This window comes from Lytechinus pictus, chromosome 3, assembly GCF_037042905.1.
Source record: "Lytechinus pictus isolate F3 Inbred chromosome 3, Lp3.0, whole genome shotgun sequence".
NCBI classification, from domain to species: domain Eukaryota; kingdom Metazoa; phylum Echinodermata; class Echinoidea; order Temnopleuroida; family Toxopneustidae; genus Lytechinus; species Lytechinus pictus.
In genome coordinates, this window is record NC_087247.1 from 58502733 (window position 1) to 58518819 (window position 16087).

Genomic DNA, 16087 nt, shown 5'->3' on the forward strand with positions numbered 1-16087 from the left:
TACTGAATGTGTGACAAGGGTCAGAATGTATTTGTTCACACCAATTATAGCAGGGAAGGTGCTCCAAATCCACTTCCTACTATTACACCAGTACATTCACCTGCTACCTTTTCCAGCTATAGGTCAAGCTAGGGTTTCTCCCTACCCCTTCCAGCTGAAGGTCATGCAAGATTTTCTCCCTACCCCTACCCTAGAGGTAACTATACCCCAATCCCCATCAGTTCTTAGAAGTTGAGAACAGGGCCACTTATTTCGTCATAAATTTTTCTTCTTTCCAAATAAAATAAGCATAGGAAGTATACTGGATTTGTGTTGATGGATTTTACAAAGTGCCTGCAGAGGACATCATGTTTCTTGGAAATCATTTAATTTAAAAGTCTTGGGATATTTTATTCTTTTGCATTGAAGGTTGTGCTTTTCATGGAGAAAGAGAGCAGAGTTTATTTTATGATATAGATGAATTTATGTATGGAGCTTGAAATTATCTTGTTAATTCATTTTTTTTAATTCCCCAAATGCCAATTAACTAATTGTCCCATAGAATTTAAGAACAATTAGACTCTATGGCCCGTATTCTGAAGTCGGGTTTAACTTAAACTCAGGTTTAAAGTTGTGGTTTAAGTATGGATAGCCAATTGTTAAATAAATCACGAACAGTAAAGATATCATACTTCAGCTCATTTGGCTCTCAAATCATTTATAATTGTCTAGGAAGTATAAATATATTATTGTCTTCACCATTGATGAATCAGGAAAGAGCACAGTAAACATAGGAAACATACAACTTAATAAAAATGTTGATACTTTTGGCTTCCCATACTTACACTACAACTTTAAACCTGAGTTTAAGTTAAACCCGACTTCAGTAAAGGGGCCTATGATATTTGGGAAGTGTCAGGTACACATTGAGAGCTGTTAAATTTATTCTTAACTGGTTTGACATTAAAATAAATACTACAAAGAAAATGATATACATTTCTCACTATATCTTTATTGACAAAACCAATATTCACCATTATAATATCAATCTAAATAAGCCCCTGTCAAAATCTGACTGAGATTTGAACATACCAATCTGTACAAACATTCAAGTACATAAACTCTTTATATTCAAATATTTGTCAATTTTGTACAAAATAGAATTCAGCCTCTAACTTACTTTGTCCCCCAAAGCCAAAAAAAAAAAAATATCTTGAAATATTAGTGTTTGTAGTATGAAGCTGGAAAAAAGAATTGTTTCCTTCTTTGAAATCGAATTTCAAGTAAATTTTGAGATATATTATGTATCATTAGTGAAAATTCAATTCATGGCTTCAGAGCAACAGAAATAAAAGTTCAAAAAGAGAAGAATTTGAAGTTAATGAAGAGTTGGTCACAATCAAGAAATCATTAAAAACATTCAATCTCTCCTTCACAGTGATGAATAACAAAGACCAGTATTTAAACCCAATTTGCCACACAAAATGTATCTCTATGCTATGCATAAAACCATTTCAGTTATACTGGATCACAATACACACTACATGATAATGTACAAAATTATGAACCTTTATCTTAATCACACCACTATCAATTAAGACTGGTCCTTACCTATACACAGTGTGAATGTAAAGAAATTATTCCAAATTTAGAGGGATACTATTCAGAGAATATTGAACATAGTACAAGTAGATGAAAGAGTAATTATTAGCTTTTAATACCATTTTTATACCTCTGATGCCACTCATGGCTTGAGCAGTGTGAATTCTATTTTTCCAAGTTTTAGCAAGTCAGTCTATTATGAAAGCCTCACTGATGCCTAAATGGAACCATACTCGAGTATCTAAAAAGTGTGATAGCCTTTATGCTATTTTCAGCCATTGATTCTTTGTGAAATGTAAGTTGTGATCCCCTCAGTAATGTTTTTCTTTTTTTAAAGCCCTTTGAGCACAAAGCTTGGAAAATGGAATCTATACTTGTCTTCCTTTTTAATTAATTCAGTCTTGTGCAGTGTCAGATATACATGTAAGCCATCAATGAAAAGCTCAGCAGTTGCTCTGTCATGTCCTTGTCAATATTACTTTTAAATATTTTACAAGTTTTAAATACTAGCTCTTTGAATAAGGAATACATTTATTTTGATACACATTCTCAAAGATAAGAGATATATAGCCCTCCATATTGACCTCTACAAATGGTATATCATATCTACAAGCAATCAGACAATGTAAAAATGACACAGAATATACTTTCACAGATAATTTATCAGATTCTTACAAATAGGTACATATACATACTCGGCCAAAAAAGTTCTTGGACACTTATAAAAGTTAAAATATTCCATATAGATATTTGATTAAAAGCAAATTATTGTATGTCAACATGACCAGACAATATTCCTCTTCCAGTATGACATGACATTTTCATGTGAACAGTCATGCATGGGTGGTTAAATGCTTTTAACAATAGCAATGTCAGCAAAAGAAAATTGCAAGAAATGGATCAGTCAGTGCATGGCTGGTTACAGGCATTAAACAATCGCAATGTCAGTAAAAGAAAATTGCAAGAAAATGATCAGTCATTCTTTCAGTTTTGAAAGTTTGTGTGGCATAAATATCCATTAAACGATAAAAGCAAACTTAAAGTCAAATACCACTCTAAAAGTGAAGAGAAAGTTATCCACCTTGGATGCATCACTATTCCACTGTAATTTTGAGTCAAAGTTAGTCGATGAAAAAAATGTCAAATTTCAGTATCTTGGCATAAGCAAAAGAAAATTATCCTTATCCTCCTATCTTCTGCAGGGGTGGTGGCCCTAGGTCCACCACTCCTATGGCGGTCTCTAACTTCATCAGTAGCCAAATACCGCTGGTTCAAATTTGAAATTGTTGTTGGTGAAACTTGGAAATATCGAGCCACTTGTCTAAAGGACTGCCCAGACTGCAACATTGCTCTTGCACGCTCTTGGTTGGAAAGCTTCATCTTGAAAGTGAGTGTCCAAATGATCCATATCATTATGCATCTCATGATGCATCCCTAAGCATTCAATTCAAATGATAACCACCTGTTTAAATTGTTGAATGTATGCCTACAGGATGGCCATGATAATTAGCCATTTCTTGCAATTTTCTTTTGCTGACATTTCTATTGTTTAAACCATTCAACCACCCATGCATGACTGTTCACATGAAAATGTCATGTCATACTGGAAGAGGAATATTGTCTGGTCATGTTGACATACAAAAATTTGCTTTTAATCAAATATCTATATGGAATATTTTAACTTTTATAAGTGTCCAAGAACTTTTTTTGCCAAGTGTATATCTGCACAAGTTTCTTTAAACTAAATGAAGAGGAACAAGAAAGCTTATAAAGTGATGGTAAGCATGTACTGATTTAAAATCCTCTTTATATAATAGGTTCTGTAGACTTTTGTAAATGATTGTGTTTATGGCCAATTCTCACCAATGATTGATTGATTTTTTACCCAGTTCAAAAAATAGTTATAAAAAAGAGAGATATATAGATAGATACCACACAGACGCATTGATAATGCCACTGTCACACTGGTAAAAAATCACTTCTGACTGACCAAAGATATCATGATATTTCAAATAAGATGTCATTAGATATTTGGTTCTGTTTTGTTGGTGTGATGGTAGTGTAAGATATACATGTTACAGAAAGGTAATAAAAGATTTCTTCTAAATTCAGCTCACTTGCATTGCATGTTGAGCAACCTATCATATTGAAATTGAAAATGGATACAGTAAGAAACAAAGATTTCTAGAAGAGTGACTGTTCATCATCAAGAATATGAACTAGAATGTAAAGGTTTTTTTAAGAAAAAAAATAGGAAAGCTTGAAACTTTTACCGTTTCATTATTTGACTAAGTTCTACAGTTTCCTATAATATTCACAGCATCCATTATAGATATTAGGCCTATATATGTTTGAATTTATTTCAAACTAGTTTATATGTGCTCTGTGCTTTAGTTGTTTTAATAATATTTCCTTTAAATGAAGATTTCTATTTCAAAATTGTTGATAACTTTGTTTGACAAAGTCCTGTGCTAACCTTTCATCATATAATCTTACTTTCACCAGTACCAAGGTAATGGCATCTATCTTTTTTTAAGGAAGCTGGTGTTTGGCGCACTTATGGTAGTCATTGTTCTTTTGCCACTTGCACTTGTGACCATGACGCAAGGTGCAACGTGAGTGTGATGCGATGCAGTCATAGGGGCTGTAAGGCTCTCCAATTTGAAGTTGAGAGGCATCATAGAGACAGGTGGTTGCTCTGTTCTGCTTTGGTTTCTTGCAGTGTCTACTTGAAGTACAGGAATGGATCTAGCAGTGGATAGAGGAGAGAGAATAAAGGATACACCCTTTAAAATATAAAGATCATCTGTGATGTCTTTTGGTAACCTTTAATGTACAATGTGGAATAGGTTGTGGTATATGCAAGTTGTGCAAAATGCGTAAAGGCGATATTGGATTATTTCTCTTTTTAATACCCTTTTCTATATCACATTCAATTAGACCATCTCTTGGGAATGATATTAATTCCTATACTCTCTATATTGTTGCTACATTGTGATGTTATTAAGTGATGCTTTAGCAGTGACTCTAAGGTATGTTTGGTGACAGGTAATAGGGAACTTTTTATAACACAGATAAGACACAGAAGATAGAAATTCATTTATCATTTGATCTGCACCTGTTCAGCCCTAAATTTTCTTAAGGATAAAGTTTCTGCAGATAAAATTTTAAGCTTAAACTAACCACTTTTTCTATTGAAATTTCAAAAACCCTATATCGTCATGAGTGTTATGACCATGAGTATTTTGGCGATTGCACTGTGATGTAGGGCCATGGGAACTTTCAAGAGTTATACCGGTAGATTGTATTGATTGATTCATATTGTGAATCCCCTAAATCTTGAATATTATTCCTACCTACACACCATCCCAAAGTCAAGGCATCTTTTATCTGACCAGCAGGCTCATACCTCGGTCACATTTGCTATACGGTGGCCGTACGGCGAGTCGAAATCAGCTGTTTTATTCATTTTTTTATTCAAACCACCTATATGTAGCTGATACAAAAAATGTTAAAACAGCTGTTTTTGACTTGCCGTACAGCCGCTGTAGAGCAAATGTGACCATGGTATTACTTTTTAAAATACTGTTGCTTTCAAGCATCTAAAATCTACAGTGTTGTTTCTAAGAATCTTTGAATGGTTGGATGGTCTTCCATCCCCGAACATTAGATAATTTTTTCAATCACTTACTTGGCAGACATCACATGACTTTCCATAGACTGTCTTGAGTCCCTGTTTCTGTCTTGATGTTAGTTTGTGGTGTTCTTGGACCCAGTCACACAGTACCACTCGGTTTGCCCTTGAACCTGTGTTTGATGAATCATATCAGGGTTTAAAAAGAAAAAAAAGAAGAAACTTAACCTGTTCCCTTCTGGAACCAGACGGTCCCTGAACAAGCCCATGGTATTACATAATTCAGTAGTCAAGAAATTATCACAAATGTAAGTTATGGTATGTAAAAAGGAATGAGATGAAAGATGTCAATATTGGTGATTATTTTCTATCATATACATGTATATGGGTTGCATAATATTTTATTTTTGACAATTTTTATTCAAGAACATGTGCTGACATTAAATTGCCATAGACCATTGTGTTAGACATAAAAAGACAAAATGACCATAGATCAAAACATGCTTCAGGTGAAAGTTAGGTTCTGTCCCATCAACTCAGATCAGTGATCGTTTGTTCATGCCTGCGTTATTCATATTCAGCATATATTGAGAATCTCACGTCTTTAGCAACAATACCTGAACAATAGTCTTACGGGGGGGGGGGGGCACTCGGTATATAATGCGTAGTGGGTATGTGCCGCGGAGGGGACCCCCATTTTTACACTCAAATTTCCGTTCCAAGGCATAGCATTTTCATCTTATTTGAGAAAAAGAACAAAGAAAGCCGCTCCAAAGCATAGCATTTTCTTCTTATCGAGAAAAAAAGAGAAAAAAATCCGCTCCAAAGCTTTGCAATATTTTTCGTTACACTTTTGGTGAAAAGCGGCCGCAGAGTGCTGTCCAACCATCGCTCTGCGGGAGTGCGCCCGTGCCGCCGGGCTAACTGCATGCACGTATGCCCGTTCCATAGGGATGCATATACGCACTCACACGCAGGGGACCCGTTCCAAGGACCCCCGTTTTCACAGACATTTGTAGTTCCGAAGCCTGTTCCGAGGACCCTCCTTTTTACAATAAGCCCTCTCCGAGGCCCTGGTTTTTGTCTCGCCCGCGGCACATACCTACCACTTTTTTGGTTGAGTACCCCCCCCCCCCCCCCCCCGGAGTCTTAGCTAAGTTTTAGTTATTGCTAAAGATTTTGGCAAGAATCCCTGAATTTACTGTCTAATAATCCTTCAATTTCTACAAAAACAGCTTGATATCACAAAAGCTACTGTTAAATCCTGCATGGGACAAGGACGTGGATGCAGGTTTTGTGAAGGTACCTTAAACTTGACAACAACTTACCTGCAATGAGGTAGTTCTTTCCAGTTTTGATGTCTGTCTTGCCACAAAGACTGGTAGCAGCAGGACTCTCAAGCTCTATCTCATCGCCTATTTTCCAACCTTCCTGTTCAACCCCTGTCTTGTAGATGTGGCTTATTTTGAGGGTGTAGATGATTTTGTAGTTCCATGCTTCCATGCTCTCAGGATCGATTCTACGCTCCTCTGTGCATTATTAAACATAATTAAAGAATACATGAAAAAAGCTTTATTAAAGATATCAATGCCAAGTTTGTTTTTAATTCAAGTTTTAAGGGATAAGTATGATGTTTCAGTGTTGCAAGTGGTTTTACTTAAAGACCCAGACCGAAGCTAAAAATGCAATTGACAAATGGGAAATATGTAAGCTACATAGTACAACAGTGTTAGTTTTATTCATATTCACCACTTGACAGCTGAATATTTTGCTGAAGAAAATCTCAAATTAACGGGTTTTGCAGGGGATTGGACAAAGGGCTTTCCATTGCGTTTCTCCGGGCTCAAGACCGTGAGGTCATGTTGTGTTAGAACCATTGTGAATCCATAGGCTTGTTCACTGAAAAAAGGGGTTATTTTTATGCTTTTCAAATATTTTGTTGGAAAAGAGTTTTTACTTCGTATGTTTTATTTAAAAGCTATAACCAGTTTACTTTTGTGTATGCATGCTTAAATGGGACAATAACGTGTAAGTGTAATTTATATAAATTTTTATTCATGTACCAAAGAAATTTACCTTCAGTTGTAGGTTCCTCAACATCAATAACAGGCTCTGTTATGACAGTTTCATTAGAAGGCTTCTTTTGAGGAGGAAGGGTTGTCATGGTGTTGATGCCATCTGTCATCACAGATTCTGGAGGGGATGTTGTAAGTGTGGTGATGGTATCCTCAACAGGCTTCAAGTCTTCTGGTAAGGGCAGAGGTGGCAAAATATCTTGTTTGTATGGTTCTTCAGGGAGAGGTTGTAGGCCCTCTGGATGTGGCAAGGGTAATAAACCTTCTGGCTGACCCATCTCTTCAGGGCCACCTTCAAAAGGTAAGGGTTGGAGACCAGGTTGTTGTAGAGGCTGTAGTCCAGCAGGCTGTTGAAGGGGTGCCAGATCATCCATCTTAGGAAGAGGACCAAGCCCATCGGATTGAGGAATAGGCCCAAATAATCCATCATTTTGGATAGGCTCTGCAGCTTCCGGTACCATGGGAGCTTCTAATCCATCGGGGTAAGGAAGTGGTTCTAGGGGTTCTAAGTCCTGCCACTGTCTGCCTGCATCTCCAAGCTGCTCGTTTGGAAGTCTTTCATCTGGAAGATGATGGAGACCAGTTCCAGGATAGGGACGAGTCCTCTCACCTAGAGGCTCAATGGCAGCATGGTCCGATCCTAATAGTCCAGTGCTGGAACCAATACCACCTGGATTTTTACGGATGTAGTCTCTCTTTAGAACCCTTGCTCCAATCACTGGCAAAAACAAAAAATTAAAGTAAGAGTGGTTATGGGGTGTATCTTGTTGAAGATGTAAGCCTGTTTGCCACTTGAATATCAAATTAAGATGATACTAACTAATTAAAAAAGCACCCATGAGAGACATCAAGTTCTTATGGATTGAAACAGGAATATATTTATTGAATGCAATCATAGTGGACCTTGCCATCAATTTTGATATTTTCAGGGCAAGGTCACCTTTAAAAAGGGCCTATTTTTATACTACAGAACAAATGGGAAGGAGTTGGATTGATTTTAGCCCTGTGGACAATATTGTCCTTGTGTTTTAGATTATGATATCAATTTATCCTAATTTTATTTCTTGTACAGGAGCTATAATGGAAAATGTTTCAAATTAATTTGCATGAAAGTCATTTTAACTAAAAATTTGAATGAGTTGTAAAGGTCACACTGAAATGAAGCCATTAACATTTGAATTGAAATGAGAATAAAATAAAAATACTAAATAGCAAAATAAAGTTGTGTATGGGCTGTAAATTCTGTATTCAAAATATAATAAATAATGCCATCGGCTCACATTTTCTTATAGGTACATGTATTTGATTTAATCAAATGAATACATAAGATAAAGTAATCATATCAATTTGCTCACAGCTTTTATTATCTCTGCTTTGTGAAAAATGAAAAATGTTAACATGTCATAACTTTATCATTTTCAATCCATTTTTAATATTTCAGAAATATTAAACCAAAAACAGAATGACAGCATACACCAAAATCTTACTTTGGTGCCAAACATAATATGCCTTAGAATATTACCAGAGGCTTTTTAGGGTATGGACGAGGGAGTTGAAAATTGGCAATCAAAATTCTGTGGTACCAATTATCCTCCCAAATACTCCATTTATATTCAGAAACAACATTACACTTCATCTCACTGCAGGCTTGGAGAATCCATTTATGAATAATACCCTACGGCAATCATTCCTGTAAATAGGATATTCAATACCCATTTATGCTGCAAAGTATATCAAACATGCATCTCATGGAATGGTAGCATAATACTCCATCCTACTCCTAGACCCTCATCCTCTGCATTCATTATAATTGCATCTTCTGTGCTACAACCTAATGTCAAATACACTCGGCTGTGTACTGCTTTATCAACAAGAAGATAAAAGAGGTCCTGAGTTAAAAGAAATTGTAGCCTGACATGCAGGCTTTAGCTTCATGACTTTTTTTCTTGTTCTTGTAAAAAAATAACCTGAACATGAATTTAGTGGGAAGGGATAATGATAATTAACATCTTTTTCATTTTATAATTGCTGTAGCATGAAAGATGCTATAGTTCTAATTTTCTTTAGTATTAATCCCTTCTAATTTTTTAAATTTTATAAATTACAATTCTGATTCATTCTAATGATTCATAATTAATTTTAGTTTTTCTCTGTGAACCATTCTTTCCAAGGGGTTGTTGCAAAACTGAGGGCTTGCAATTAAATGTATAAAAATGTTTATCAGATGCATGTCACAAATAAATGCCTATGGTGTCTATTTTACTGAAAGTTGTCAGCTCTGACAAGTTACCATGGTTATTATAGTAATAGACTGACACCTGCAGTTCTCAGCCAATCAGAACAAATAGTGGTGAAACTCTCTTAATAAGTTGTGCTTGGTATTGATCAAAATTAGCTCTTGTAACTCCCCTTTTTCCATCAGTTGGTGGAATTTACGATCTAGCGGGGCTTTCCTCGGGGTATCTCCTCGCTCTTTTTGTCAAAGATACAAGGGGCCTATGTCAATTTTTCTTTCTGCCTCATTTTTTTAATCACTGTTTATTTATATTCATGCTTTGCCTTTTTTTTTTTTTACCTATTTTGAATCCTTCCAATCTTGTATATATGTAATTATCTTGATTTATTTCAATAAAACATACAAAATAAACTCTCTTATCTAGTTTTAAATTAAAATGTAAATTATAACATTTGATTTTGAAAAAAAAGTATGATCTCTTATTCATTACAAGCAGCCATTTCTCTATTCTCTGTATTATAACCCACTCCCAGTTATTGAAATCTATTCAACCATCTTTCCCATGTACCTTTAAACTCTAAATATGTTCTAATCCCCATCCCTCCCTGATTCAGTCACATCTACCTCAAATCCATCTTCATTCCATCTTCTCCTCTGAAAGCTTCATCTTCAGTAGCTGTAGTACCCTCTATCAACCCTCTCTCAAACCTTTAATGTTCAGGTTGATAGCTTGGTAAATATAATCAGAAATACTTCCTTGAGGATCCGATTCCCTCTCCTATTTCTGCATTACTTGACACTTTAGCCCATGCCGCAGGGGACCCTGTTTCAATATCAAGCCAATTGATGGTGGGCCTTTTCTCTGTTCATCACATCCCAGAATGTTGCATAGACATGTTATTCACTGATATGAAATAACTTGTACCTTCCAATTCCTTGAAATTCAAAATGGGGTACATATGTAAGTAGGGTTTTTATTTCTAAAGTGGAAACCCTTTCCTTTATTATTTTCCTCCAGTCCTCCATTTCTCGCACCATTTTAAAACAAATAAATATTGTAATAATAATTATAATGATAATGATACAGTAATATAAAATTTATAATGTATCTGTAATTCTCATGTAATTTTCTTTTTCATTTTTTTGCATTGTTACATTTAAACATGGTAATACTCACTATATAGATATCAATTTGATTATCATTATTATAAAACATATTGACTATGTCTTAGGTCACTTATTAGTTATCATCAACCTACTCAATTGTAGAAAAAAGTCTCTAAAGACCAGTCATGTTTATATTACAACCTATCACCCTTTTAATCTATTCTAGATAAAACGATTATTTTACTTTGGTTTCATTTATGTTTTCATTTTGTTAAAGATTATGTCTGAATGAGTTTCTTGTGTATTATAACTTGCGCTAACCTTTAAAGGTGGTCACTTACTGTCATCATTAACCTATATCATGCTGATTCATCGTACAGGATGATCTACTTAATGGATAAATATAGAATAGTTGTTAGTTTTAACACTTATCATCACCATATCCCATAACCTTAAGTCAAGCCAGGACCATTTTCCAAACCAACAAAATTATACTTTTATTTTTATCTGTCTCCACATTCTCACTTTTGGAAGCAGAAGAAATGTGTTCTGATTTTTTTTGTAGCTTTATAAAAGCAAACTGAAATGAAATGAAAACAATCAGAGTAAATTTTGATAGCCTGAATTTTTTTGTCCAATATTGATGAATACAATCCATATCATTGAGACCCATCACTTGTTTAGATAGAAAGAAGGTAATTATGTTGGCTACATTTTTAAAATGTTGCATTACAATTTATAAACATTTGTTATCTAATGTTATTTGTAAGGAACATGCAACGCTTAGTTTTGTAATTCATTTAAGAGTAAAATTGTTTTCATCGTTGTAAGATAATTGCTAGCCATTTTTACCTTTGGAGCAATTCAATATTTGTATTCTTATCTCTCATTTGATCACATTTCTTTAAAAGTATTCCTTTAGTGATATATTTCTTCCGTTTATGTTGCTATGGACTGTTAGAATATTGCCTTGAAATTCAATCTTCATTGATATAAATTCTTAACATGATAGAACTGGGCAAAACAAACAACCAATGCAAGCAAATTGCATTAGCTGCATTTACCTTTGAAAGGGCAGATCTCGCTTTCTGGAAAGCTTAAAATACGTAGTGAAAACATTGTTGCATTCAGGCCAATTAAGACTGCAAAAAATATTCTGATGAGGAAATTGGATCTAATGCTTGGGAAATACTAGTGGGAGTGTGGTGGATCAAAGTAACCACTACCTTTCCAATGTCTAGGTAATATCAATGCTTTTAAAAAGTAAGATAAACACATCCTTTAAGAAGAACGTATCAAAGGAACTCAAACATGGTTTGGATGTTTCATACAGTATGTTTTCTTAATTCTCTCCTTCATATCTATAGTAAATTCTATTCTGGTATTTATTCAATAAATTTGTAAATGTATGAATAGATAAGATTATCAATGGACGCTTAACTTCTAAGTAACTTCTTTGTTTTAATCATTTTTACAAAACAATGAAAAACTTCCTTTTTCTTCAGATATCAAAATATGAGATTTCAAAGAAGATTTTTTCTTTTGGGAAAAAACTAATTTTAAAAAGAAGTGGTCTAAATCTAATCCAAAGATCAATAGCTATATATAAATTTATGATAATGATAAAAAAGTAGGCCTATACAATTTAAGATCAATTGGAAAACAAATTTGCTTTAAAATGTTGGTGTGTATGTAAAAATTGTTCAAAATCAGAATTGATATACCTTTAAGGAGTAAATTGATTTTGGCACCTGCAGGAGACAAGGTACATTAATCCATGAATGATGATTGGAAATCAAGATTTTTTAACAAGGATATTGGAATGTGGCAAAATCATTGACGTCACTTGCTTGCCCACTTTAATTAGGATTCTATATATGGGAGTTTTGAAAAATATTATTCTGCAAAAATTATACTTTTTGAAAAATATATTTATATATAATACATATATAGTTATTAGTTTTCTATTCCAATCACCATAACAACTGTAATCAGTTTGGGGATGAGGATTACTTCCCTTATTTCATAACTCTCTATAGTTTTAATTTATGTAAAATGATCAGAGGGAAAATGTGTAAATAATGATCACCCATAAAAACATCAAAGGTGAATTTCTGAAATACAAAATCAATCATTTAGTAATGTGAACTGTCTTTGATTACCAAGTTTATGTACATGATAATAAATATTGAAAATGATTTCAGTTACAACATTCAACATGGAATATTGTCTCTCAGAAAGAAGCTTTTATGGAATGTTCAAGTGGTAAAAATATCCTTTCTCTTCTGGCAAATATGAGAAACTTAATATCTATAATTTCTTCTAAATTAGCATGACTACATTGAGGGTTCAATCTTTCAGGGTTGCTTTGAAATGCCTGTATGGCTTCAAGCAAAAATAAATCTATTCATAGATTTTCCTTCCACCAGAATACAACATGAATATATTTTTTTAGCACCTCAACAGTATGTTTATAAGCAAAATTTTTACAGATCGTAGTAATGAAATTGTTCTTCCTTTCTCCAGTCATATTAACGCTTCTTTCTTTTTTTTGCATACAAAGCAGTGACTATATTCACCCTTACCCCATTCCAGAAATGAAAATGGTGTTCATCTAATATAGGTTTTTAATACTCAGTGTACATTGACTTCTGCTATATGTATGCAGCGCTTAGAAACATTGCATCAAGCACTTTGTAAATGTTGCTCATTATTATTAGTTACTGTTGGATTCAAATCCTAAAACCTCATAACATAAATGTAATGTATCATTATTATAATTATTATTATTATGGGTCACAGTGTATGGACTATCCCACAAAGGCTTAAAGACATTTCACTGAGGGCAAAATAAAAACTTTTAAATTTCAATAAACAAAAATATATTCTTTTTTAAGAACACACCCCAAAAACTGTGTATACTGTGAAAGCAATTTTATTTAAACAGATCATATTCATATAAAAAATGATGATATAGATTTTTTTTTTTTTTTTTTATTCAAATGTTGAATTTGGCCCATCTTAAAGTTTTAGTCAAAAAGCCAATAATGTGAAATATATACATGCATATATTCAAGAATCGTCTTATATTCCGATTTTACAAAAGTGTAGGGTCCATCAAATCTTTCCAACCATTTATTCTTCGTTATGCGCGATAGCTTAGTCGGTATAGAGCGGGTATTTCGTATTCCGATGATTCAGGTTCGATTCCCAATCAGTGTTCTAGTGCCCTTTAAATCCTCATTACCAGGTCCCTCGGAGAGGACCTTAAGCCATTGGTTTTCTGGTTGCTTGCTTACAAGCATTCATCCTTTCTTAGCAATGTGGTTTGCATTTTGAATTTTTAGAAATTTTGTGCCCCCCCCCCTCTCTCTCTCTCTGAATTTGGTGTATTTTTCATAAAAAACTGCGTCTTGTGCACGTATCTTACAAATGTAGTGATTAAAAATCAGAAAGTTGCAAAGATTTAATTCACCTGTTGCAAGATTGAGAAGTGGGTTGCCTATATATTGACAAAGAATATAGCTACTTATTTTAATTGGGCACCAAATAGAAATATACTTTTACATAAAATCCCTCTTTTCAGTGAAATACCCTTTTTTGTAAATTCTCCACATTTTCACTGGGGCATTCACGTTCATGAATTTGATGGTGGCATGCACTTGAAGGGATCTACCTAAACTTAGAAGAGGCTTCTACTGTTTGCACCCTAAATTAATTGTGGGGGATAGTGATGATAACTGTTTTCTATACATTTTCGTTGAATGTAGATTTCTATATTGCACATTTGATATTAAAAATAATTTTGTAGATGTTACCATTGAATTATAGACATTAAACTACAATTAAGGTAAGGGAGAAAGATAAATATTGTTCAAATTAGTTGTAACTGTACAAAATTGCAACATTAGCATACAGAAGGTTAAATGCACAGTATGATTTCCTTAATTTCTTAGCTCCCTTCAAACACTGCATTTTATTCTTGATTTTTAAATCGTTGCAAGAAAGTTTGTGTTAGTTGCTTGTTTATAGAACATAGCATAATATAAAACTTTTGAATTCTCACTTATTAGTTCTGATGGATTTACTTAATTCACAGCAATAATAGAAATTAACCATGATAGCTTTTAAAACTTACCATAGGATGCTCGACAGAAGTGTTGTTGAGGGTGTGCCCCTTCACAGCTACACCCCTCTGCCTTGGGTGCCCCTACGGACAGCAGCAGAACAGAGCACAAAGTTATAAAGATGCTGAGCCCCATAATCTCCATTTTGAATTCTCCTTTATCCAGCTAATACGAGACAGTGATGGTACAATGATGAGGTTTAAGAGGTATTCATATTCTACAGTCGACTGTGCATGGAGAGTCCGGCAGCTTGTGGCAGATTAGCCTTCTCTTCAGCCTTGACAACTTTTGATGTCGTCACTGGGATCTAAATTTGGGTGCTATTGGCATAATAAGCTCGGAGTGCTCTGCCAGAATCACACTTTCCTCTTTCCAATCAGATAAATGCTTATGTCCCAAATACAGTATTAAACCATGAAAAAACAGTATATCCTTTCTTGGATTTGAATAAAAGACTTGGCGTATGATTAATTCATACAAGCTTTAATCAATAAAACAGGCAGTGTAACTGAGGTATATTCCTGACTGATTGTAAAATCACTAGAATACAAACTCTATTCCTCTTCCCTGTCCCTCTTGACTTCACTCTGGATTTCTACACAGGCTTACTGCTTTATTATTCATTCTATCGATCCACCACAGCTTCCTTTCCCCCCTAAATGAGTTTTCTTCCAAACGAAGAGCAGGACTAAGAGAGAAAATAAGAGATGGAGAGAAAGTGAAAAAGAGAGAGAAAGAGAGTTGGAGAGATGTGGTTAATAGAGACAGAGAATATGATGGAATGGTACGCTGATGGCAGGAACGATAATTCAGTTGTTGTACAATGCTGCCTGATCTAATAAAGTCCCACTATGGCTCCGGGATTGAGACATGAGATCCCCTAGTGCTGAAGATTCTTAAAGCTGTTGTACATATTCTCAGTACTCTTTCTGTTAAGGTATTGCCTCTGTACCCAGAAGATCTGGTGAGGCTCAAGTACACCACCTCCAACGAGCCCCCAGCTTAGTGATCGTGTCAATATTGGGATGTTTATGCATGTGTGTCTTATCCTTAGGGGCTCGCAAGGATTTTAACTGCGAGAAGACAATTTCACAGAGATAGAGAGAAAGAGGCACGCACTTACTGCTACCATAGAGCTCTATGCTGCTATGGTCTCACGCGCGTAAAACATTCCCCATAGACTTGTGTGTTAAAATGGCACTTAACAAAAATTCATAAAAAATAAATGTGAAATTAGAGGGTCGAATGTTTACTACCTTTGGATAGGATATATATCTGACATTCCATATCTGACCAGAGAAGGGTATCGTAGCCAGCTCATTTTAAA

At 34.5% G+C, this 16087-nt stretch overlaps 1 protein-coding gene across 1 annotated transcript; it reads right to left on the reverse strand.

Moving 5' to 3' along the window:
• Positions 1 to 977: 977 nt before the first annotated feature.
• Positions 978 to 15767, reverse strand: LOC129256190 (uncharacterized). The gene is made up of 5 exons (XM_054894452.2): positions 14772 to 15767; positions 7292 to 8008; positions 6544 to 6744; positions 5273 to 5388; positions 978 to 4329 (listed from the first exon to the last, which is right to left on the reverse strand). Exons 1-5 carry the CDS (start codon positions 14902 to 14904, stop codon positions 4114 to 4116), a joined length of 1383 nt encoding a protein of 460 aa, XP_054750427.2. The 5' UTR covers positions 14905 to 15767; the 3' UTR covers positions 978 to 4113.
• Positions 15768 to 16087: the final 320 nt, after the last annotated feature.

What these genes read in the sequence shown, in the direction of transcription:
- LOC129256190 (XM_054894452.2), bottom strand. Translation starts at nt 14,904, where the DNA reads ATGGAGATTATGGGGCTCAGCATCTTTATAACTTTGTGCTCTGTTCTG. An exon ending in TGAGGAACCTACAACTGAAG is followed by an intron (nt 6,745 to 7,291) that starts GTAAATTTCTTT and finishes AATAATGCACAG; the next exon opens with AGGAGCGTAGAATCGATCCT. An exon ending in AGTCATGTGATGTCTGCCAA is followed by an intron (nt 4,330 to 5,272) that starts GTAAGTGATTGA and finishes ATCCACTGCTAG; the next exon opens with ATCCATTCCTGTACTTCAAG.